The sequence below is a fragment of the Eutrigla gurnardus genome (assembly GCF_963514095.1).
Source record: "Eutrigla gurnardus genome assembly, chromosome: 23".
Taxonomy (NCBI): domain Eukaryota; kingdom Metazoa; phylum Chordata; class Actinopteri; order Perciformes; family Triglidae; genus Eutrigla; species Eutrigla gurnardus.
In genome coordinates, this window is record NC_139934.1 from 7,147,219 (window position 1) to 7,171,629 (window position 24,411).

Here is a 24,411-nt window from a genome sequence, read left to right on the forward strand (position 1 = left end):
TACAGTGGCGGTGGCTACGGTGCCGTGCCGCGTGGATCAGACGACAAGGGATTCAGCAGATGTGCAAATATCGTATGTCTTGCCGACTGAAAAGGCCATCGTATGTATATTGACACAGTCTGCTAAAAAAAAAAAAAAAAAAAGGCACCAGAGTCTGGTTTCTTTCCCCCGACGAGGAGTTTTCCATCTTTGAGGAAAAATGTCCTTAGTCTCAGCTGCTGACAGGTGACTTAAATAGAATCTGTCCATCAGAATAACCTAATACGGAGATCACTGGGCTTTTTATCATACGCTCATTTCCTCTCTTCCCCTTGATGCCAAAACATTGAGTGCGTGACAGCCACGGGGGCTTTTGTGGTCAAGTGTTTTTCCTCCGTTGGTCGAGGAGCCAGAGAGAACAAATGTCTCCATGCTTTGTTGTGTAAATCAGTGCTGTTAACGGTGCAAATAAAACCCTGGAGGGATCAGGGAGGCGGGACGCGTAGGGGACGGAGGCTCTGAGTCGATACCCGAGCCTTTTGATTATTGGAAATCCCAGCAGGGCGACCGACTAGCGGAGTCGTGTCCCCTCCGCCTGCCATCGAGAACAATAGCGGCGCGGCCAGCCAAACGACCTCCTCATCTCCATCCCTTCCATCCACCTCCCCTCCTCGTTCCTCACCAGCCTCCTTCATGCCCTCCGGCCCTCTTTGGCTTCACACTCCAAGCCGTAATTGAGTGCAAAAAATTCCCCTGATTGCTTTTCAAAGGAGAATTAAGGTGGCGTGCTAAAGCGGCTGCCCGGAGCACGGGCCCCGTGTTTATTTACCGTGGATCCAAACATCGGAACAGTTGGAAAGCGGCGCCGTCGCCCGACGTGTTTGGCCGCACGCTCCGCTGGCTTGCCGTGTTTAGGTCTCGCCGTTCCCCTCTGCTGTTCCTCAGGCGTCATCGGCACCGACAGCCATTTATATCAGTCCCCACGCACCTTTAATAACGTCAACCCTGCCGCCCCCGCCTCCGCAGCATGGGTGTTTTTGCTACCGTGACCCAAAGAAAATATTCAAGGCCGAATTATTACCTTGTATCTGCTTTCCTCTGCGAGATCCATTCATCCTTGTAGGCGAAGCACAATGCCATGCTGTTGGGGAAACGGGGGCCAAAGAGGTCAAAATAACTTGGCACATCCTGAGTTTTTCCTCCCGACATCTCAAGGCTGTGTATCACGAAACGCACGGCTGGACATTCACTGAAAAAAGCGATTTGTCAGCTCGGTGGGCATAAAGAGCAGGTGTTAAACATAAAGTTCACATTGTCCCGGGCCTTATTCAGTGTTGTTCGGGGTAAGTGGGGCGCCTCACGTTTCATTGCTAATCTGCAGGATTTTCGGATCTTTAAAGTCACGGTCCCAAAAACCTGCACAAACTGCCGTTGTGGGGTTTTTAAAGATCCGGTGGTGGTCGGCTGTCTGAAGCGCACAAAAGCTGCGTTTCTGCGATCTTTAAATGGCCTTTCAAGCTTCATGCAACACCAGAGAGGCTGCCTTAGTGTCCAGGTTATTGTTGAAAATGATAATTTTTCCTTTTCACGGCCTTAAAGCCTCCATTGAAAGGCAGATTATTTGATTGAATGCGTTTGCACTTCTAGTCTTTTCAACCGCATTCCTGCAGCCGAAGGTGGTGCACGAGTTGTCCCAGGTCTTTTATTTTGTTGTTGCAGGTTTTCATCCATTCAACAGGTATAGAACCAGTTGTTTTTGGCAGCTTTTCAAGCGGATTACCTCCACTGAGGCTAAACTGTCCTTGTTCTAGATAGCAAAAGCACTCTTGTTTTCCTTTTCGCTCCATCCGAGCCCTTTAACGTTCACTCAGACCTGCAAAGGGCATTGAGAAGAGCGAGGCTGCCGAGCAAAGCCAAGACAAAGAAACATAACTCATACGGAGTAGATGATCCACATCGGTTGACAGTGCCAGCCTTAAAAATAAACACCTTCTTTAGGTGAGTCAGTCCAGCCTAATCTAATCTGAAAACACAAAAGGGCCTTGAAAGGCAAAGATAGAGAATGGAGAGAATCTTTGGGAATTTTTTGGCCGCCGCTCTACATCTGAGATGCACACTGTCCTCGCGGTCGCAAAAATTCATCCTCCTCCTAATATTGACTTTGGATCCCGCAATAATACCCCAGCCTCTGCTGCCTAACCCAGCACAATTAAGAGAGGGAGAGACACAAGAGAGGACGGAGAGTAATCCAAAGGATGACCGAGACATTTGAGATATGCAAAGGGGCAAAAGTCGAGGGCTTTTTTCATGACTTCCCCTTGCAGACACTCTCATCCCGTCACATGCACTTGTGTTTCAGCGGCTCCTGGAATTTAGCTTCTCAACGAGCTGTTTTCTTGTCTTGTGCTCGACAAGAGAAACAGCTGAGTGTACACTCAGAATATACCCCTTACTTCATCTAGTCATGTCTCCCCCCCATGTGTAGAGCTCGCGGACGGCCCGGTCGGAGGAGGACAGAGACACCCTGTGGGACGCCTGGGGCTCGTGGAGCGAATGCTCCCGGACCTGCGGAGGAGGCGCCTCGTACTCCCTCAGACGATGCCTCAGCTCCAAGTAAGGCCGCTCTTTCAGCCACTCCTCACCCTAAAGCCTAATGCAAACCGTGTGTGTGACGATGTGGGTGATGCATTTGAGATTTGGGCTGCTCAGTTCCATTATGCATGGGTCTGCATGTAAACAACAGCCCCAGGAGACCTTCAGTTAGCGGTCAGCTGGGACTCACAGCAGGCCGGACGCTCTGAAGTCCCTCTGCTAACTGGAGTTGTGTCTTGTTGCTGCCGTTTTGGATTTAACCCAATAAAACAAAAGTTAACTTTATGGGGATGTTGATGGTTAACTTTTAAGGGAGGGAGTTTAGTTTCCATTGATTTGAATGTTTCCGTGTATTGTTTGATGTTTCCATTGATGACCACTTAGGAAATATCTGTTTTTAATAATTTTCCTCTGGTTTCATGATTTTGAGTTGTTTTTAAATTCCTAAACAAATCAAATGAATAATTCATAAAAAAAGGATCTGATGCAATAAGACTGAAGACTCCTGATGGTTAGGAGGATATACAGTCTAATTTGAAGTTTGAACCTCAGTGACCTCCAGATAAATGGAAACATCACATGGACAATTTGTACGCGTTCAAACACCATCTGAGGTAATCTCCTTTAAAAGAGTCCTGACTGGGGTCGGACTGGTTTCCATTAAGGCACCATATCATAGCTTTAAGATTCAAAAGAGGGCGGTGGGAGGCCGTTCTGCCAAATAAACCCAGACAGCGTCCCCTAATAGCGTGAGTAAATCTCACCGATCGCTCCATTCCCATGGGGCCGCGCTCCAAATACATGTGACGGTTAAATAGCGCTGCGGGGTCAACAAGATCACTTGGCCATCCCACCTCCTAAAGCTGTCTAGACGACCATATGAGCCCGAATTCATCGGTGACAATCAGGGGGGGGGGTTGATTTCCACAAAACGAAAGCATAACAATCAGCGTCCCTTCCCCCGAAGCACACGTCGTCTTTAATAAGCGTTTTCCGCGAGAGAATTTGTGCTCGGCAAGCAATGAACTCCACGTCGGCCGGAGTCCCACTGCTCATCATCGCGGCTTAAGTCCCGGGACGAACTGGAACTTGCACTTTGGACCCCTCGGCCCTTTCATCCTGTTGCCAAAGTCACCCGGTTGGTTAGGCTTCAAGCTAACCCTGTGGGCTTCAAGATTAAAGCTCGAGGCCAAGTGGACTGGGCAAAGTGGTCAATTACAAGTGGATTTGAGGGACAAGGGGGGGGGGAGAGAAGAAATGAGAGGGTATGTTTTCCATAGAAATGTTGCCACATTTATGGACTGGGAAATAACTGCAGGATGACTTCACTGCATTCCTTTGATTTTACAATCCCCCGAATGTATCGCTCCCTCACTAAAAGGTAGCCGGTGAACTTTAGATGTCAAATTCACCTCTGTTTCACTGTATGGGGGGCTTCCAGGGAGATCATAAAACATTACAACTGTCCAAAGACACACTTGATAAAACGGGAAGGTCAATAACTAGAAAGATGTCAAAACCTCAAACCCAAAGGGGCCGGACCCCCCATGTGCTGCACTGTAAACATGGAGGTCAATGGCTTTTTGTTGTTGTTGAGGAGTTCATTTAATGGTATCAGCAGAAGTCTCTCTGCTCGCCTGAGAATGCGGTGGTCAGGAACACCTCCGCATGCGACCGACTGTAAAAGCAATTGACGTTAAGAGGTGTTTGGGGTTTGAGCTCCGTGTGGGACGACGGCCGGTGTTTGTGTGTGTAAAAATCCAAGGCAGGTTGTGTTTACAAACTTGCGTGTCCCTTTTGCCGGTGGCAGTAACGCGTGGCGTTGTGGAGGAAATGGCGGGACGTCCCGCCGTCCCACCTCATCCCACCTCAGCCTGCTGCTGCGTGGGAATGAGGGAGCAGTAGCCTGGAACCGGGTGGCAGATCAAACGGCGTCATTAAAAAAAAAAAAAAAAAAGCACAAGGCCCCTTGTGTGTGTGTGTGTGTGTGTGTGTGTGTGTGTGTGTGTGTGTGTGTGTGTGTGTGTGTGACTTTTTGGAAAGAGTGGCTGGAAACGGGCCTGCAACACCCTCCAAACCACTCCAACTCTCTGACCTTTAAACACACACACACACACACACACACACACACACACACACACACCGGACCTATTGCGAATGCAGTTAGACAACCTCCCAAAAGAGCACATGCAAAGCAGAGACTAAACACAGCCCGCCCAACCCCCCTCATTAGTGCCTCCGCTTGATCACAATCTCCATTATTAACGGCGGCGTTTGAAGCATGTGTGGACATATGGATTGGGTGTCACTGCGAGAGAAAGTGCTGCTCCATTTTTTATTTTTACGAGGCTCTCGGTTGGCAGAAACTTCGGTTTTTTATTTAAAAAAAAAAAAGGGCTCTCGACTTTATTTTGACTTTGTTTGAATAATTGAAAGAGTCATCGATAATCTTCCATCACCAGGAAATGACGATAAGCAGGAGCCGGAGTAGTGTTGCGTAATAACTTGTCACTGCTGATAAGGATGTTTTTACTCTTAATTGGGTCAAGGTTTGCAGAAATTAAAGGCAGTGGCGTTAAACGACTGTGGCGTTTTGGAATTTCAGTAAAGCCGCGGCCACAGCTGTGTTTAAAGTCTATCTTTAAAACGGCGTGGCAGGGAAAAGTGAAGTTTCTCGCGAGGCAAAGACTAATTAAGTTGCTCTAATTAACTCGGGCCTGGCACCTAAGGAAGAGGGGACCACCCTCTGTGTGTGCAGTGCTAAAACACTGAGCTTCTCACAGAGAAGCCCAGATCAGAGTCAGCAACAATCTGAGTCCAAACTCGTTAGAGACTTTTAAATCTTGAAGATGCAGAAAGGAAAAAAGTGTATCAATATTATGGCAACAGTTAAGGAGCCCTGGTTGCAATTACTTTCAATCTAACAAGAGGAGTCGAAGACATATATATGGACGTCATGAGCCAAAACTTTTCATGGTTATAGATTTGTTTCTTGTCTGAAGTTGAGGTAAAGCGAGCAAACTGTCTGTCTTTTGTGTATATTTGGTTCGAATGAGAGCAGGTCTGAGAGTAATGTGTTATGTGCTCCAGTCGTAACCTATGACGACGCCACGATGAATCCCCACTTCTGCTCAGCTTCGTAGCGTCCAAAGTCGAGAGGAAATGAAAAGGGAAATTAATTTTATTCCCTTTGCCTCTTTTTTTTTTCTTCTTCTTCTTCTTTTTTTTAAAAACGTTGAGTTTATATATGGTTCGGCCCGCTGATCCAGATCTTTGCTACCTGTCTCTCAGCTCTTGGTCTTTGAGAGCCTCTTGTTTGGGTCCAAGCCCCGTGACCCGCTGTTTGACTTGGCAGAGCGGACCGTCTGGATACGTCACACGCTCTAATGTTCTTGCCATGCCACACACTTCACATCCACTCCCTCCCGCCCTCTGGAATAATATTCCTCCGTCCACGGGTCCAAACCTCCGGGACGTTGCCTCCAATCATGGTCCCAGATTAGCTAAGGGCCGACGACACTGGAATTCCTCTTAAGTACCCCAAACTCAAAAGGATATCCTCTGATTAGCTCACGCTGGGGTCTCGGAAAATTGGCCTATCATAGTCACCATCGACGGTTTATCATCACTCGGCATCAAAGCGAGGAGGAACCCTAATTTTCTATAAGTGGTTCGCTCCAAAAGTCGGGCAAAGTCACCGCAGGCTGTCATGCGTGTTCAGCAGACGCTGCTCATAATGTGCTGGATTGATAGCGTGAATTAAACTGGAAGATGTTGGATTGGAGCACATTTTTTCACTCTCATGTTAATTTTTTCTTCTTCTGCAGGACCTGCGAAGGCCAGAATATCAAATATCGCACATGCAGCAATGTGGTGAGTTCTGCAAGCTCATCTTTATGTAATGGGTTATTAAAATTAAGGGGTTAACGGGTGGCGTTAAGTGAAGAAAGTGAGGATCCTTCCATTGCACAAGTTATAGAAATGCAATATTTTCTTTGACCCTCAGGATTGCCCTCCGGACGCCGACGACTTCCGCGCCCAGCAGTGTTCGGCCCATGCCGACGTGCGATACCAGGGTCAGTACCACGAGTGGCTGCCGGTGTACAACGACCCGGACAACCCCTGCTCCCTCAAGTGCAAAGCCAAGGGCTCGGGCCTCGTGATGGAGCTGGCACCCAAGGTGCTGGACGGGACGCGCTGCTACACCGAGTCCTTTGACATGTGCATCAGCGGAGTGTGTCAGGTAGGAGAGCCAATCAGAGACTATTCGTTTTGAGAATAATATCTGAGATTCGGTCTCAGAAATACTTCACAATGCATTTTTTTTTCCCCAGTTGAATGAAGTTGCGCTGCAGGGCGTTGTGTGAGTGCGGAGAAGCACAAGGATTTTAATACACGTTCTTACCATGCTTAGAATCACACTGTGGTTTTGGGGTTTTCGCTTTTCTGACAGAAATTGCAGTAAAACACCATCCATCAACTACGGATGGCTGCAGATAATGTTTGATAAAAAACAATGGGGAACATTTTTTGGAAAACCCCACGATCGACTCAAATGGGATGTTTCATGTTATCAAAAGGTCTGAAGAAACCAACATGAATACTTTTACTGGGACTTTTTTCCCCATTTTTCTTCTTTCTTTCTTTTTGGAAGATTGGAAATCAAGTTTTTGTACATGCGTATCTTTTGTTTTGATGTGTATTTGTTTGTGTATTCTAGATTGTAGGTTGTGATCATGAGTTGGGGAGCACAGCAAAGGAGGACAACTGTGGTAACTGCAATGGAGATGGCTCGTCCTGCCGACTGGTGCGAGGACACTACAAATCCCAGCATGCTTCGGGAAAAAGTAAAGAAGCTTTGCTTTCGTTTTCGATTGCAATAATGTTGTCCAGTCAGATATTATTGATACGACATCAGAGAGACATGAAATGCCTGCATTACAAACTGGGGAGTTGCATTATGGGAAATGTAGGATTTAGTGATTTTGGGTGAAGCAATAAGTCAGGATATCTTGGCCTCTGTTGCTTCGTTTTTGCATTTTTATTTGAATCTATCATTTATGGAAATGCATTACTAAAATCACTGCAGCACCTTATTTGATTTCATATAAATAAGAGTTATAATGCAGTCACTTACTTGCATTCTGTATCCTGTTTTCTGTCTGTGTGTCTCCCTCTAGCCGAGGACACGGTGGTCACCGTCCCCTTTAAGAGTCGTCATGTGCGTCTAGTCCTGAAAGGCCCGGATCACTTGTGTAAGTCCTGGTAGGTCCAGGGTGCCCTCCCATCCAAAACAGTTGAACATGATATTCATATTTGGCAGTATTTTTTTATTTTTATTGCCAAGTACTTTCACACAAAAGCAATTTTTCGTTTTACTACCGGTCATGTTATGTTTTAAAGACTTTACTTTTTCATTCTATGTTATTTATCCTTGCTTGCCCTTTTGTAATGAATATTTCACCAACACTAAAATGTTAAATAACCCTTTATTCTAAAAGAAATATCACATTTTGGGCTCTATGGTGAAAACTGCTTTTAAAAGCAGCTCGGGGCAGAATAAACAGAAGAGGTATTTATTGTCGGGCTTCCAGCAAATATCACTGATATCACAGTGGTGGTATCAAACTCCCCACTGCATCAAATCGATAACAAATGTTCCTTTACCTCTCCTTTACTCCACGGTTACTTTTATAGATCTTTTCCCCGAGCCAGGCCCGAAAAATCGTCTTTTTTTCTGAATGGACGTATTTTCTTTTATTAAATATTTCCCCCTGTTCTTTTTGGCCAAGGGCACTTAAATCGTAACCATCTGTCTGCACACGATGAGTGCTGCTGGTTACCGCTTGTTCCTGCGCTTCTCCCCCATTGTTTTTGTTTGAAACGTCCTGGCTGGAATCACACGAGGTCCTGTTGGGCCCGGGGGTTGAACTGAGGTCAAACAGTGGAAAAGCTCACTGCTGCGCCGGCCTGCTAGCAGAGCTGCAGGGGCCTGGCTTCCTTCTCGATAACGATGTATCCATATCCTGACTATCTGCTTTTGCTTCTTCCCTAGATGTGGAGAGTAAGACTCTGCAAGGGGTCAAAGGTGAGCTGGTCTTGGATAAATCGGGACAGTACCACCTGGAGAACACCACGTTGGACTACCAGAAACTTTCCGATAAGGAGGTCCTGAGAATCACCGGCCCGCTCGGAGCCGACTTCACAGTTAAAGTGAGTGGCTTGAAGCTGATCAATATTTTCACGTTCACATTTCACATTTTGCCTTGTGATTAATCAACGAGCCAACTCTTCAGCTTCCCTCGGCTTCAATTTCTGAAACTTGTCTTTGATTCGTGGAGGAATGTCAGGCCTTGAGGAAGAATCCTGATACGTTTAAAAACATAACACAACATAAATTCAGCCGAGCATAGATGTTTGTGTGTGTGTGTGTTACATAAATACACACACAAGCTCACATTCCCAGACTAGTGGACGTTAAATGTTATACAGGGAAACGCCTGTGAACTCCTCATAAACACACTCGTCGGGATCCGACAATAAATAGGAATTCAGGAGACAGAAATCTGAGAGGCTATAAATGCGTAATTTCTAATCTGTTACGAGGCAGGCAGCCAATTCATATCGCAGCGGTGGAAAAAAAAAAGGTTTGGACAAATGGAAAGTCGTATTAAAAAGTTGCCAGACAGTCTCTCCACTGTAAACACGTGAATGAGTGGCAGGCAGGAGCTTGATTTATACGTGTTGAATGTATAATCTGGCTTTGGGCGTGATGTTAGAAGGGAAATGTTTGCTGACATATTTATGGTCTTATTTATATGAAACAAGTCTGTATTCTTTCTCTTATCAAAGCACTCACACGTTGCATTTGTGATGCAGCAAATTATTATTCTCAGTGAATTATTATAGAAGCTGCGTACAACCTTTTGAATGGGCACAAACTGACATTTCAGGTTAATCAGGGTCACATTCCTCCGATGTCTGTGTGAAAGTGAACGTCTCCTGTGCTGTTCAGGACTACAATTCCAGCCTTTGAAATAATCTGAAAACACCAGTTTGAATATCCGGTTTGATACGTAAAAGCCCAGTAATTCATTTTTTTGCTTGAGAAAAGACATTTCATGATAGGTTGCCGATCAGGCATTTATTCTTTGACTTTTTTGATTTTTCCTGTTGCAAATGGTTGCTGCAGTGGCCACTAGGGGGCAGACAAACAACTAACTCTACTAACTCTTAGTGCATTTCCTTTAGGGGTAATGAAATGAAAGCCTTGCTGACGATTCTGTGGTTTTGCAGGTGCAGTTTGCCAGCGGGGCGGACAGCGTGGTGCAGTACATCTACTACCAGCCCATCATCCACCGCTGGAGAGAGACCGACTTCTTCCCCTGCTCCGTCACCTGCGGTGGTGGTAAGAATGTTGCATTGTGGGGGAAAAAGCTGAATAGTGGGCAGATAAATGATGAATGAAAGATTGAAAGATGTTTTTTTTTGTTGTCTGTAGGGTATCAGCTGACCTCAGCGGAGTGCTTCGACCTCCGGAGCGGCCGGGTGGTTGTGGATCAGTATTGCCATTATTACCCAGAAAACGTCAAACCAAAACCCAAACTCCAGGAGTGCAACATGGAGCCCTGCCTGGCAAGGTGACATAATAGACCAAACTCTTTAAATCTATTTTAACTGCCTGATAATGATCACCAACAACTCATTTCCTTTATCCGTTCTGCCTTTTAGCGACGGCTACAAGCAAATTATGCCGTATGATCTCTACCACCCATTGCCTCGGTATGTATTGACGGGACAGCTACATAAAAAGACAAACACATTTTAACATTTACTCGTCTCCATTAGTGACTTCATGACTTTTATGATGCCAGGTGGGAGAGCAGTCCCTGGACCGCCTGCTCCACGTCCTGCGGCGGAGGCATCCAGAGCCGCTCGGTCTCCTGCGTGGAGGAAGACATGCAGGGAACCATCACTCCCAGTGAGGAATGGAAGTGCCTCTACTCGCCCAAGACGGCTATCCTGCAGCCCTGCAACACCTTCGACTGCCCCACCTGGCTGGCACAGGAGTGGTCACCCGTAGGTGCACCTTTGATATTCTGTAACGAGGATTGCTCTATTTTTCTGTTCGTCTGTGAAAAATGGATTTAAAAGAAAGGAAAAACTGAAATGTCATTTTTTTAAAAATCCCTAAAAAAACTCATACATATTATCATCTTATTTATTTAGATTTTTTATTCATTCATTTATTTGAGAGGGACCGTTCCAATGAAATAAATGTGCAGGACCCACATGAACAGCGACGGACATTAATCATCATATTCCCAACATGACAGGAACACAAGTTAAAACACAACCGTGCTGTGTGAGCCCGAGTAGCACCGCTGACCTCAATTTGAGCGTCCTTCATCACGCAGGTCCTTGAACGCACCATCCAACACATACAAGGCTTTAATGAAACCGCCCCCCCCCCCCCCCAAGGTCAACAGTGCACGTTTTTCAACGCTTCCCCTGCCCAGACGCATGCAGCTTATTGAGGTTGTGCACGTTGATCATCTCCTGGTTACTTATTTTTGCAGAGTCGCTGTTGCATTAACCATAAATATCCATAGATGCCTCATGGGGATTTTTTTTTTCAGCCTCACCAGTTATACAGGCACAAGCAGAGGCCTGGGGAGTCAAAGTTGTGGCCGTCTAAAAACCCGGGACGCTGTTTACCTAGCACATTCTTCCTTGTGAACTTGCCTTTAAATGCTTGTTTTGGCAGCGGGTGCATAAAGTTCACTCCTGAGCAGAGAGCTGTAGGGATTTTGGAAGGTTCTCTTTCTTCCCTCGAGTCGAGGCGAAGCGAAGAGATCCAACCGTAGTAGGAGAACTCATTAAGCTGTGCGACTGTGATGATGATCATTAGTTAGTCGTTTATAGACTGTATCTGTGTCCTGTCGCCACCAGTGCACGGTGACCTGTGGTCAGGGTCTGCGCTACAGGGTGGTGTTGTGCATCGATCACAGAGGACTCCATGCCGGAGGCTGCAACCCCACCACCAAACCCCACATCAAGGAGGAGTGCCTGGTGACCGTGCCCTGTTACAAGTCCATAGGTGGGTGCAGTTTGTTATTTTTGTCTCCCACCTGTACTATAAATAGATAAAATAAACCTTTTGATGGGGGTTTTTGCTCCAGATACGCTGCCGGTTGAGGCCAAACCCGTGTGGCATAAGCAGGCCATCGAGCTGGAGGAGGAGATCAGCGTTACGGAGGAGCCGACGTGAGTACTATGCAAAAAAAAAAGGGATATGCATTCTATTAAAAGCAGAAGTGAATGTTCTGTTGAAACCGTCACAGGTTTGTGGCGCCTTATTAATTAGGAGAAAAGCTCTAAATGACTCGAGCTTCGTAAGAAGCAGAAGTGAGATCCCAGACGGACAGTTTCGACAGCGGTGCTGAGGATTTACTCGGAGGTGAAACTGAAACAGGTTGAGTGAGTGTCTTCTTTGTACACCTGGGCATACCAATAAAACCGCCGACATGCCCAGGTGTACCAAAGGTTTTGTCGAGACAAGCGAAGAAGACGTTTCGCTCCGTCATTTCCAAGTATCAGAACGCTGCGTGAGGTTATTTGAGGTAAAAGGGGAAGCTGGAGGTTTGGAAGAGGAAAACATATTTTTGGAAATCAGCGGACTGCTCTGTCACTGACGACCATCATTACCTCAGCGAGCCGCAGATGTTCCAGATGTTCTCGTCCCGCATGTGAATGGACTCCTCTGAAGATGGACAATGTTTGGACTCTCCTGCGTTACTCGTATTAGTGTCCATGTTCGCCAGTTCAAAACATCTGTTGCTGTGACTTATCTTTGGAGCAAGAGAGACGTTTTTTCCCCCTCAAAAGCACATAAATATCTGTGTATAATATGCAGTCGTTCACAAGCCAACAACAATATCTGCCTACCATATGGGGCCTGGTTACGGATGTGAGAGGAAATTCCTGCCTTAGACTTATTGCACCTCCGTTGCCAGGCCTTATGCCGGCCCTGAGCCTCCGCTGTGCAACTGCTCGAAAATGAAACCTATATGTTCCACAGCTTGGCCACAGTACTAGTTTGACCTTGAGAAAAATAAAATATGTCCATCGAGGCAAATTTAATTGACATGATTAACACAGATATCACAAAATCTTCTTCCTGTCCGTGAATGAAATCCTGATTGTTTTTTGAAACCGACAGATGAACTTTTAACGCGTGGAGATTAACATTTCCACGGGTTGACTTTGTTGCTCGTTGTCATCCGAAGCCTAACTGCCAGTGATTCATTTGTTTGTCCAAAAACACGAGTCCTTGAGCGGGTCGTAAAGAGCTGTAATTATGAGCTCTTTATTGAGGCATCCCATAAAGCAGCGGGGTGCTCTTGTGTTGTGGTGCAGACTGCTTAACCGAGGAAGAATGCTGCACATGGGCGCAGGCTGCCACGTTGGTAGACACCTCACGTCCCAACATGCATGCTGTCGGAAACTACTAGTAGTTTTACAAAGCCAGAGAGTGTGAGATTTACTGGAGCTATTGTGTCAGTGTTCGCTTCATGCATTGGTTTCAGACATTTCTTTTTTTCCCATTTTTTGAATGAAGTGAATACAAAAGAAAAAAATATTTTTTTCACATTTAACACCATACTAAAAAACTGAGCCCTGTTAGCTGCGAACCGCCGGCTCAGCCGTCGCCGTGGTGACAGTGACAGTTCATTTCACTTGAAAGAATTTGTAGATACGGGGTTAATTCGGGATTTGTTTGCTAAGCTAAGCGATAGCGTCACCCATTCATAACCGTCTGCGTGATTCAAGTGATTCAAACTGTTTTTGATGAGTTCATCGCAAAACAAGACCTCCACCTATCTGCACCAACAGCTGCTGAGCTGTAAACATCTGGGCCGCCTCCAACCACTTTGAACTGATGATCAGGTGCATGGCTGTGTGTAATGGGAATAACTGAGTGAAGGCTAGAAAGGGGATGCACCATGTGGTATGAATTAGCTTCGTATATCTGCATATTCCAAAATGCTAATGCTACCACTGAAACATGAGCATTTAATGACAACGATGAAACGGCGTCCACGTTTCATGTCACAGATTGTTTCCCCAATTGGATCACTGAATCATTACGGACAGCAAACTTCAAAGGGCTATGCTTTTCAAGAAGATCAAGAGGGATTCAAACATCCCTCTTTTCTCACACTCTCCAGTTTTATTAGCTCTTTTACGCAGTTTCTGGGTTCTGACTCGCGTCCAACCTTGACGGCCCGTCGGGGATTCATGAGCGGCAATGATCTACAAGCATTTCCTCCTCTGATCCGTTCTTTAAGACGAGGGAGGATGCACTTGAAAGCCGTTTATCCCAAAAAACGGCTGATCACTAACACTTCACAGCTGTTCAATTCACCACAGCAAGGGCTGGATTTCATAAATACTCAGTGGGTTTATGAATTTAACTGCAAATGACTAAAATCAGTGCATGGGAGGAAATGCACAAAAAACTACTTTCAAGTCAGTTAAAAAATAAGAATGTAACTGCCTTTCCAAGGATGTTTGAAGAATATATATTGGTTTATATTTTTATAAGTGTCCTGTTTTGTATCCCCAGCTTCATCCCCGGGCGCTGGCAGCCCTGCAGCAGGACCTGCGGCGCCGGGACCCAGCGGCGGACCGTCAAGTGCCAGGTCTTGCTGTCCTTCTCGCAAACCGTTGCCGACCTGCCCAATGACGAGTGTGAGGGTGTGAAACCTGCTGCGAGTCAGCCCTGCTACCGTACGCCCTGCACCGGTGTTTCAGGCCAAGGAAAAGAAAGCAAAAAGGAGGCAGAGGAAGAGGAGGAGGAGGAGGAGGCACCTGAAAGAGAGGAACTGCACGATTGGGAGTATGAGGGGTTTACGGAGTGCTCCGAGATTTGTGGAGGAGGTACGGATCATAACTGACCACTTTAATATGAGTAAAGGAACAATATGACAGAGGACAGTATTGCCTATATGTATATATATATATGACTAAGAGGCTAACATTTGCTAATTGAACTGAACACAAAGTTCAGCCGAGGCTGATGGAATAAGTTATTGGGCAAATTAAAAAGTTGACCCAATTTATGGTACCAGATGGAAAGTCAAACGGTCTGCAAATCTATTACAGTTCATCCCGAGGGGAGCATGAACGTGAATACCATAATTCACCCCTTTTAATGTGAAGTCAAAGCTCAGGAGATCACCAAAGTCAGTAGGATGCAACCACTGGGGACCATGAATGTATGTCCCATATTCAATGAAAATCCATCCAGTAGTTACTGAGTTTTATATATATATATATATATATATATATATATATATATATATATATATATATATATATATATGTGAATGTGGCTGCAGACGGAGACAGCTTTCCTAAACATCCCGCCAGCATTCGTGGAGACCCACTTTCATCTCCTCACCTCCTTATCCGAGGCCCGCATGCCTGAACTGTGTGTCTTGTGCGTTAACGTCTGGCCCGAGTGTGTAACGCGTAACGTAATTCCTGCACATGGGCGTCGGCCGAAACCCAGCAAGCTCTCATTGGGGAGGATGATTACAGAGCGGTATCGGGTGTCGCATACACACCCCGAGGGCCTGCGCTCCTGTGGACCATCACGCCACTGCGGCGTTTGAAGTCTTCTGCTGTTATTGTCCCCAACGTTCGAAGCCAGACTCCGAAGTTTAGCGTGACATGACATCACACCCTTTTAGTTTATCCACAGTTCGGGGCAGAACTTCTTTCATAGAGGGGACACGATATCTGTGTTGCTTTATAGCAGCGTCTGCTTGCAATATTCGATGATTCATAGTACTTGAGGGGGATGATAAGTCAGCGATGCTTAATGGGAACAATATGCATTGTTGGCATTCTTACTAAGAAGATATATATTAACATTTCAAACACTTATGATTGTCCACCGCACGACTGGACGTCCCTTGTGATCGCTCGCTTCTGTCTGATCGCAGGTGTGCAGGAGGCCGTCGTCATCTGCCTGAACAAGCAGACCAGGGAGTCGGCAGACCAGAGCCTGTGTGTGAGCTCCCGTCGGCCCCCGCAACTCCTGCAGGACTGCAGAACTCAGCCCTGCCCACCCAGGTACGCCGAAACACAGACGCACCGCACATCATTATCATTTAAATGTCGTTTAAAACAGATTGTGCACGGACGTCAAAACAGACTTGATGGATGAATGCGGTACAGTTGAGGAGGAAATGTGTTTTTAGGCTGCATTCAAGAAGAAAATATTAATTAAAACCAGGACTGAAATCTGGCTTTGCTGTTGATTAGTTTGCCAAGACTATAACCCGGCAAAATATGCAATAAAGGGAGCTGGGACATTAATGTACCATTTTCCAGAGCTCTGATGCATCCCTGGGTCCTACACCTGGAACTGCTTAACTCTCAGACTATCGAAAAAACACACACATCTCTTTAGTTGAATCAATTAATCTCTACTAATCACTGGATGTGTACAAAAGCGATTCAAATCCTTCTAATCCACTTAATTATCCCCCTCACTTTGAAGCACTTGGGCCAATTAAATCCCCATATAGGCCGCTTGGGTCCAAGTGATACTGAAGCAGCATGACAGAGATGGATGGTTGTGGAACCTGGTCAGAATAAAACACATTGTCCGTGGGAAAAGTTTTATTTCCAGTGTTTTAGCACGGAAATGTAGCTTGTATTCTCCTCTGAAAAGCAACTTTAGCTACGACTTGGCTTTTGGCTTCATGCTCACACATCAAGACCGTATAGCCTTGTAACGTTTGCCCTGAAGTGATGCTTTTGGAAAGCCCCGATAGTCAGTAAAATCAAAACGGCGTATCTCCTTGGGAGCATGAACGGAGTCACCAAAAGGCAATCTGTGAAATATTATGTGTGCAAAGTTGACATCATGCCTAAGATGGTGCATGAAGAAATCTCATGAGGTGTCCAAAATACAGTAGAGGGGTAAAAAAGGGTTCATCTTCTGGGGAGTATAAATGTGCTTGTTAACCGTTAAGAAATGTCACAGAAAACAGATTTATCCTCTGGGTATCAGGAATGTTGTTGGAAGATTTAATGGAAATCAGGTTATCAGCGTTCAATATCCCACGTATTTTGACCTCAGGGTGGCTCTAAAGGAAATTGGGTGTTGAAAATGGAAGGAATTTATCCTCTGGGGAACATGGATGTGCTCAACGGATTTCATGGGGATCAACCTGTTAGAGGTTGCTATTTCTTTTGAAAGGAACTCTTGTCGGGAAAATCGAATAAAATCGTTAATTTCAAGTTTTGCTTTCAAAGCAGGCTGATTTAAGAATTATATTATTTTGCAGTTTTTTTAGTTTGTCCGACTATCATTGGGCATCGATTTTGGAACACAGTGGATGAACAACGAGCGCCCAATGTGTGAAATACCGACTGATGTTTGACTTACTGACTCGTGGCTAAGCTTTGAGTGGATTTTGCGGTAGGCCACACGTTAAAGTTAACACCGTGTGCAGTGTCGGTGTTCCACCCGCTCGCACTCTTGTCAGAGAACCCAGAGGCTTGCAGCCTGCCCCTTGCCTGTTTTTCCAGGCCTTGAGTCTTGTTTTCAGGCACAACAAACGCTGTATTGGACTTGTTTCCTTTGGCCCTCGGCTCCCTCCCTGAGGCCTCCTCGCCCTCCCATATTAAGCTACACTCTTTGGATACTGTTCCCTCTGAAGGGAAACAGCCATATGATTTGGCTTTGAGTATAGGACCTGTCCAGGAACTTCATTCCCAATTCTCCTCAGTCCCTGGACCCTTGAGTAAATAGTTTTGAAATATCACCCAATCTGTCAAGCACGAAGTAAAATCGCTGCCATCTTCCTCAGCACCAACCAGCTCCAGAAGCTTTGATGCTGGATTCATCACCCTGTATGAAAATGTGTTGGTCTACGGATGCCATTGGAAAAAAACTCACATGGAGACGTTATGCTATCGGGATTTCTCAAATATCACTAAATTCAGAGGGAGATTTAACGTTTCTTCGCCAGGATCTGGCCTCATGAATCGCTCTTTTTTTCGTTTTCACTCGTATTCGCTCTCATGAATTTACACATTCATGAGACTGCAAGAGCGTCCTCTCGCGGGATCAAGTAAAAACAGTGAGCACTCGAGCTGAACTCCTCCTGACTGCCCTCCTTTTATAGATTGGATAATGGGGCTACATATGCTGGTGCACAAAAGATAAATGGTGATTAATCAGGCGTTGGGCGAAAGAAAAATGTGTAAAAAAAAAGAGTTATGCTGCCTTGCTTTAAAATTCAAAAGTAACTTAACAAAGTAACCTGATAAATGTGATTTGATGATGAACTTCCCAGGTGGGAAACAGCGGAGTGGAGTTCGTGCTCCGCTACCTGTGGGGTCGGTCTGATGACCCGCACTGTGGCGTGCGCTCACCGGCCCTCTCGGGACAGCAACCGCACCGAGGTTCTGAGGGACGAAAGCTGCCAGAACCCCAAGCCCAACCCGGTCCAAGCCTGCAACCGCTTCGACTGCCCTCCCATGTGGGACCCACGTGACTGGGGCCAGGTAAAGGAAACCTCACTGCCCCATTAAAACACCCTGGGCCTAGCGCTAATTGCTAATGCAACCTTGGCGCCTCTGTGTTTTGTTTAGTGCTCCCAGAGCTGTGGCGGTGGCTTTCAAAGGAGGCAAGTCCTGTGCAAACAGCGGTTGGCAGATGGCAGCATCCTGGAGCTGCCCGACACCTTTTGCCCTTCCAAGAGCCCCGCGAACCAGCAGCCCTGTGCCAGTCGAGAATGCCCTGCTCAGTGGGTCACAACCAACTGGTCCCAGGTAAGCTCTCCTAAACCTACATTCTTTTTTTTTTCTTTTAAAGTGGTCAAAATCAAAATGTAATCATATGTAAAGTATGCATTTATGTGTCCAGTGTTCAGTGACTTGTGGAAATGGAGTTCAGAGGCTACAGGCGGTCTGCAGGAAACAAGGGGACGATAGGGAACAATGGGCCGTGGACCCTGAGTCCTGTTCCCAGATGGCCCGACCCACCAGAACACGTCCATGCTCCCTTAGGCTCTGTGACAGTAAGAGACCCCGTTTTTTTAAAAACATTGTATCGATTGATTTTTGAAAGAAGACACTACAGAGCAGCAAGAACAATGAAAGCACAACAACCCCAAGACCAATACCCACCCCCCCAGACAAAGTCCACAATAGGAAAAAGGTGCCAGAATGGAAGAGAAAGAAGGGAACAAAAAAATAAATACTGTTAATACTGTTGAATGAAATGTACATACATTCATGCACCGTTTAGCTTTATTCGCTCATTTCATTTGGCTCCCGTTTCGCTCATTCATTCATTTTTTCTGCTTTGTTTTGTTTCAAATCAAGCACAAACTCGCTGGCGGTCTCACACAACAAACACGCTCTCATTTTTATCTTTGCAGATGTCCGCGCACGCGTCGGCTCCGTCTCACGGGCGTAACATTGTTTATTTAGGCTTTAGAACTGTTTTTTTGGGGCGCGGGGGGGTTTGGTTGACGCCCAATAAAAAGGCACAGAATAACTGCGGTGGCCGAGCGGCGGCGATGCAGTCAGCTGTGGATGTAGTTCCGTCAGCTTAAAGCAAAAACACACGCCGTCCAACACAATAAAAGCGGGCAAACTGTTTTCCCCCACACTGCGTCTCCGGCCGCAGAGTAGTGGGCTGGGGCTCAGCAATGCACTCAGCTGTGTTATCACTTGTGGCCCCTTACCGGCGAGGTTTTAAAAGTAGTGGGTGAGGAGTCGGCAGGCAGTCAATGGCAGTATAAAACAGGCAATAAAAGGTGTTTTTTAAGAAAGTGTGAGTCACCGCAACCGCGAGAGGCCCTTTAGCATTCAGCCCTCAGCCGGCCACCCAAAATATAACGCCGGATGCAAAATCAGTAGAGGTGTAGGGATGCACAACACAGATCTTGTATATATAACTGTGCTGTTACTTTCATCACAGACTCTGTCAAGCCTGATCCCACCATACTGGCCCAGAGGAAGGTGTACATCCAGTGGAGGAAGGGGAAAAAGTTACAGTTGGTAGTGGGAGGCTACGCCTACCTGCTCCCCTGGACGACGCTGGTGCTCCGCTGCCCGACCCGCCACTTCCGCAAGGGTCACACCCGGTGGTTGAAGGACGGGAAGCCACTGGTCGGCCTCCCGCACCTCTCCATAACGCCCTCCGGACACGTGAAGATTCAGCAGGTCCGTGCGTCCGACGCCGGCATATACACGTGCGTCGCGGGTCAGGCACAAGAACATTTTGTCCTCCAGATGATCGGCAGCAAGCAGAAGCTCTCCGTGCCCGAGTCGTGGCTCCTACCGGGCGGACAACGAAAGGTCGGGCATGCAGGCGTGGCTTCAAATGGGGAGATGCTTCCGGAGCTGCCCGTCTCCCTCAACCAGTACGACAACATTGTGGAGCATTTGCTTGAGCTCAAAGGCTCCCTCCAGGATGACAAAGACCCTGATAAAACTAACTCCGGTGAGAAGAACCGCTCAACCCCGGAGGACGAGAGAGCGAGCTCGGAGCTGTCGAGCCAGCTCGTGCTCATCGCTGACACCCACAGGCTGGACGAGGTCGTGCACAGCCTCGCAGAAGGCCTCGGGGGGCCGTGGGGGGAGCAGCTCATCGCACAGTTGCTCAGTGAGCTCACCGTGACACAAGGGGAAACCAACGAGTCCACTCTTCATCCCCCGGAAAGTGCAGAATCCTCCACGCAGGAGCCGCTCCTTTACAAACCCAAGATTAAAGCCCACGCGTCCCGGCCGAGGAGCCCGGTGATAATCCAGCGACCCAGGAAGGTCGGAGCGGTGCCGCCGGCATCCGAAATGACGGTTCACGTGGGAGTGCCGGTTTCGCTGCAGAAAGCCATTGGGAATTTGGAGCTGAGGTGTGAGGCGCTGGGGAACCCTGAGCCGGCCCTCACGTGGACAAAGAATGGGAAAGAGTTGCATTACAACAGCAGGTTAGAACCCTTTAATGTGCTATTTTGTGTGAAACTGCAGTTTTTGTTGTAGAAAAGTGGCTGATTCAGTGTTTGCCTTTGTGTTGGCAGAGTAGGCCTGTTGTCCACCGGCTCGCTGAGGATCCAGTCTCCGAGCAAGGTGGATGAGGGTCTGTACACCTGCACTGCCAGGAACCGCCACGGATTTATGTCTCTGTCATCTTGGTTGCGGATTACAGGTAAGAACCAAAAAGACAGAAATAAACATTCTGTGAATAATGATTGTCCAAACGTTCAGAGCTTCATTTCTAGATGTTAGCCGATTGCCGAAAAGGCCTGTTGTTGATGACTTGTGGTGAGAGCAGTGAGGAGGTGTAAAACAGTTCATAAAAAATGGTGGTGTATTTGTTGTTGAGTTGTGGTCTATAAACCTCACTGAGCCATTAAAACCACTGCAGCTTACATTTGTGTCTCTCTTCTTTTGATTTCTGCAGTATTCAAGACCACACAAATATAGTTTGTTGTATTTTTCAGGTGGCAAAGGACGAAACTGTGTCCAAGGTAATGACATGGGGGCAAACGGCCCCATCTGCGTCGAGAGGATCAACAGCAGCCAGTCAGCTGAGCAGTGCCGTGGACAAGCCTGCCCCCTCAGGTACCTCGCTATTACTACACGTTCTTCTTATAAAACATATTCCTTTATGTACTTCAGGGCCCAATTAAAAAAAACACTTTATTGTTCTTGTCCTTGCTTAGGTGGCGAGTGGATCCTTGGTCGCCGTGTTCAGCCAGTTGTGGAGGCGGGTCCCAGACAAGGAGCGTCCGCTGCATGAAGGGCCCTGAGGGCAGATGGAGGGAGATGGAGAGCCAGCACTGCCTTGGGACGGGGAGGAGACCTTCTGACACCAGGCTATGCAGCCTGCTGCCATGTGCCAGATGGGCCACTACCCACTGGGGAGCCGTGAGTCCACTTCCCTTCACCTCCGACACGTCCACACGGACCGTGTCAAGGCTGTTTGCAAAATTCCCTTCATAAGCTGCATGTCAGTTAATATCAGGTCGTTTTTTGTGACTGGGGAATTACCAGTACTTTTATTGCATATTTGTGTTTCAAACTAATTAAGGGGAAGCACCCTGCAAATACTTCCTTATTTATGATGAGCCAAATAGTTGTTGTCGTTGGGGAAGACACCCTTTTTGTTCTGTGATAAATCTTTCCCCATAGTTTTTGGATAATTCCCCACCCTGACGCACACACGGAAGTATTGTGAGACATAGTTTGGATTTAAAACTTCAATGAGCATGGGGAGGCTTGAAATGTATTTGTAACACTGATTGAATGTCCTGTTTTCAGTGTCATGGTGAATGTGTGGGTCCCAGTTTGGCCACACAGCAACGTCATGTTTACTGCCAAGACACAAATGCCACCAAAGTCCCCTACAGGATGTGCAGTGGACTCCAGAGGTAAATACAGATATCGCAATATGGTCTATGAAGATGTACAATAAAAGGTGGAGTGATGCCTGGTGATTCGTTAGAAAAAATCTGAGCATTTCTGTCATATTTCCGTCCCTTTTCCTTATACGGGTTTGCATTTGCAGGCCCAGCCTCCTGAAGAACTGCTCCACAGAGGCGTGTGCCCTTCACTGGCGTGTCGGGCCGTGGACGCAGTGCACCGCCACCTGCGGACGCCACGGTTTCCAGTCACGCCAGGTGACCTGCCTCCACCGCCGAACGGGAAAGGCAGCGCGTGAACATCACTGCATGTGGAGGCCTCGCCCTCCCAGCTGGCAGCGGTGTAATATTCTGTCCTGTGGCAGAGGTGAGGAAATAAAATGGGGGTAACACGGCTAGTTTCCGTAAGTAAGTATGTGTCGTAAACCATAAAGTGTGTGTTTTCCAGCGGGGGAGTGTCGAGACAGCACGCGGTACTGCGAGAAGGTTCGACAGCTGGAGCTTTGTCCGCTGCCCCAGTTTAAGAGCCGCTGCTGCCATTCCTGCCAGAACACCTGAGGCGGGGGGTGCGTAAGACGAGGGCCATGGACGACCTGGATAGGTCAGGGAAGATGCTCGGACGGCCAACAGAGACTTGAAACCTCTATGCCCCATCCTTAAACCCCCCCCGCTGTCCTCAACGATCAGTCTTGGTCGGGGATTCCAGAGTGTGGAAGAATGTTTGGATGGTCATACCATGCGTGGTCGTGATCTACTTTTCCCCTCAAAGAAATCGTGCGTGAGGTTTGACTTGTGTGACCTGGTTTCAGTTTTACTTCTTAAAAACAAAAAAAGTGAAGCTTTCCTAAATTATGCAAATATAACAAGTGGTGACTGTCCACTGTGAAGCATAGAAACTTGTGGTGACCGCATGGTTCCATAAAAGGGGAACTCATAAAGAATGACCTGTCCATGTTGGTTTCTGGTGTAGTTTCAGGGTTTTTTCCTAAAAAGAATGGAACAAAGGTGCTGCACCGCCATGTTCTGTTGTAGCAAAATCACTTCAATACGGTGCACATTACCATGCAATTTCGCTAATAACACATACATATGTAAGAAATATACTTTTTTTTTATTGATTGACTTCATACCCAGTATTGTGGGTAGACCCCTGAGCTCTTGATAACCACTGGATAGTTGTGTGTTTGTCTTTAATGCAACAGTCTCCAAAACAGTGTTGATAAATAGTTGATGCTAAATGAGCTTTTATTATGGAGGTATGGGTAAACTCACAGCATAACGCTGCATATTAATGCCTAATATCTGATAAATGATATTCAGTGCATTGGGTGGGAAATAGATCACAATCTTTGCTATCATTTTGGGTAATTTAGCATGTTACGGTCGGTCGATTGAAGAGGAGAAGAATTAGGAATGCGGGCATTTTAACTGCATTGGTGGTCGAATAAAAAAGTAGGACGTGATAAAGAGTTATCTTGCGTGGGTTGCACTATGGAGGTGTATGACTGAAGCAAGTCCATTTTGGAAACAAACAAACAAACTTATTTTGCACTCAACTCATCCAAGTCTTTGTTAAGAGCATGGCTTGTAGAGTTCTCTTTTAGGTTGTAAAGTTACATTGTTTATATATATATTTTGTGATTTTTTTTGTGGAAAGATATCTGTTCAAATGTCCCTTAACCACTTTGTGACATTTAAACATGAGGTGAGCTTTAGTGTGCCATGTTAGGGGAAACGTGTAAATATGAACTTTGGGTTTAATTTGAATATTGGTTAAAAATAGGGAACTTTATGAACGTCGTCTTTATGTACCATATGTTTGCCACACAGGCAGGGTTTGCACTTTTGATGTCACGTCAGTTATAAGTTCCCCTTTCATCATCAAGTGCAACACAAATAACTTGGCCTTTCTAGATGTGATTATTTGACTTTGAGAAAGGAAAACATGATTAACATATTACTTATGCTCTTAAGTTATGTAGATATTTGTTTTGTCCTTTTATCTATTTATTTCCATGCGTGTTCTTGTGCATAGTTTTTGTAAATAATTACAGGGGTGGGTTTTAAGTATTCATTTCCCTACAGTTTTTTTTTGTTTGTTTTTATTTTGGTATTTCATGTGCATGCAATGGGGACCCTCTGCTGGTGAACTGAAGTGTTGCTTTCTGCTCATGCCTGGTTTATCATTTTGAATAAAACAAAATACATTCCTTTTATAATCCATTTGTCGTTGTTCTGGCTGCAAAGTGCTTAAATTTGTGTTGTATTAAAGTGGATCGACACTGAATTATTAATTTCAACTCTCTCACTGCACTGCGGAAAATAAAAACCTGTTATAGGTTCAACCGCGAACCAGAAGAACTAGATATTCAAGCCTCTGCCC

At 46.3% G+C, this 24,411-nt stretch overlaps 1 protein-coding gene across 2 annotated transcripts in view; it reads left to right on the top strand.

Moving 5' to 3' along the window:
* adamtsl3 (ADAMTS-like 3) overlaps positions 1-24,251 on the top strand; it is a 70,386-nt gene extending 46,135 nt beyond the window's left edge. For both annotated transcript variants that reach the window (XM_084003473.1, XM_084003474.1), the window contains 24 exons: positions 2,465-2,592; positions 6,399-6,444; positions 6,578-6,814; positions 7,292-7,418; positions 7,752-7,826; positions 8,627-8,784; positions 9,868-9,979; positions 10,073-10,211; positions 10,303-10,353; positions 10,446-10,650; positions 11,524-11,671; positions 11,754-11,838; positions 14,201-14,514; positions 15,585-15,714; positions 17,952-18,162; positions 18,250-18,429; positions 18,524-18,677; positions 19,586-20,594; positions 20,685-20,812; positions 21,108-21,228; positions 21,330-21,534; positions 21,928-22,037; positions 22,175-22,395; positions 22,477-24,251. In XM_084003473.1, the coding sequence (XP_083859599.1) occupies positions 2,465-2,592; positions 6,399-6,444; positions 6,578-6,814; positions 7,292-7,418; positions 7,752-7,826; positions 8,627-8,784; positions 9,868-9,979; positions 10,073-10,211; positions 10,303-10,353; positions 10,446-10,650; positions 11,524-11,671; positions 11,754-11,838; positions 14,201-14,514; positions 15,585-15,714; positions 17,952-18,162; positions 18,250-18,429; positions 18,524-18,677; positions 19,586-20,594; positions 20,685-20,812; positions 21,108-21,228; positions 21,330-21,534; positions 21,928-22,037; positions 22,175-22,395; positions 22,477-22,586 (4,404 nt within the window). In that variant the 3' untranslated portion in view covers positions 22,587-24,251. The remainder of the gene's footprint in view (positions 1-2,464; positions 2,593-6,398; positions 6,445-6,577; positions 6,815-7,291; positions 7,419-7,751; positions 7,827-8,626; positions 8,785-9,867; positions 9,980-10,072; positions 10,212-10,302; positions 10,354-10,445; positions 10,651-11,523; positions 11,672-11,753; positions 11,839-14,200; positions 14,515-15,584; positions 15,715-17,951; positions 18,163-18,249; positions 18,430-18,523; positions 18,678-19,585; positions 20,595-20,684; positions 20,813-21,107; positions 21,229-21,329; positions 21,535-21,927; positions 22,038-22,174; positions 22,396-22,476) is intronic.
* Positions 24,252-24,411: the final 160 nt, after the last annotated feature.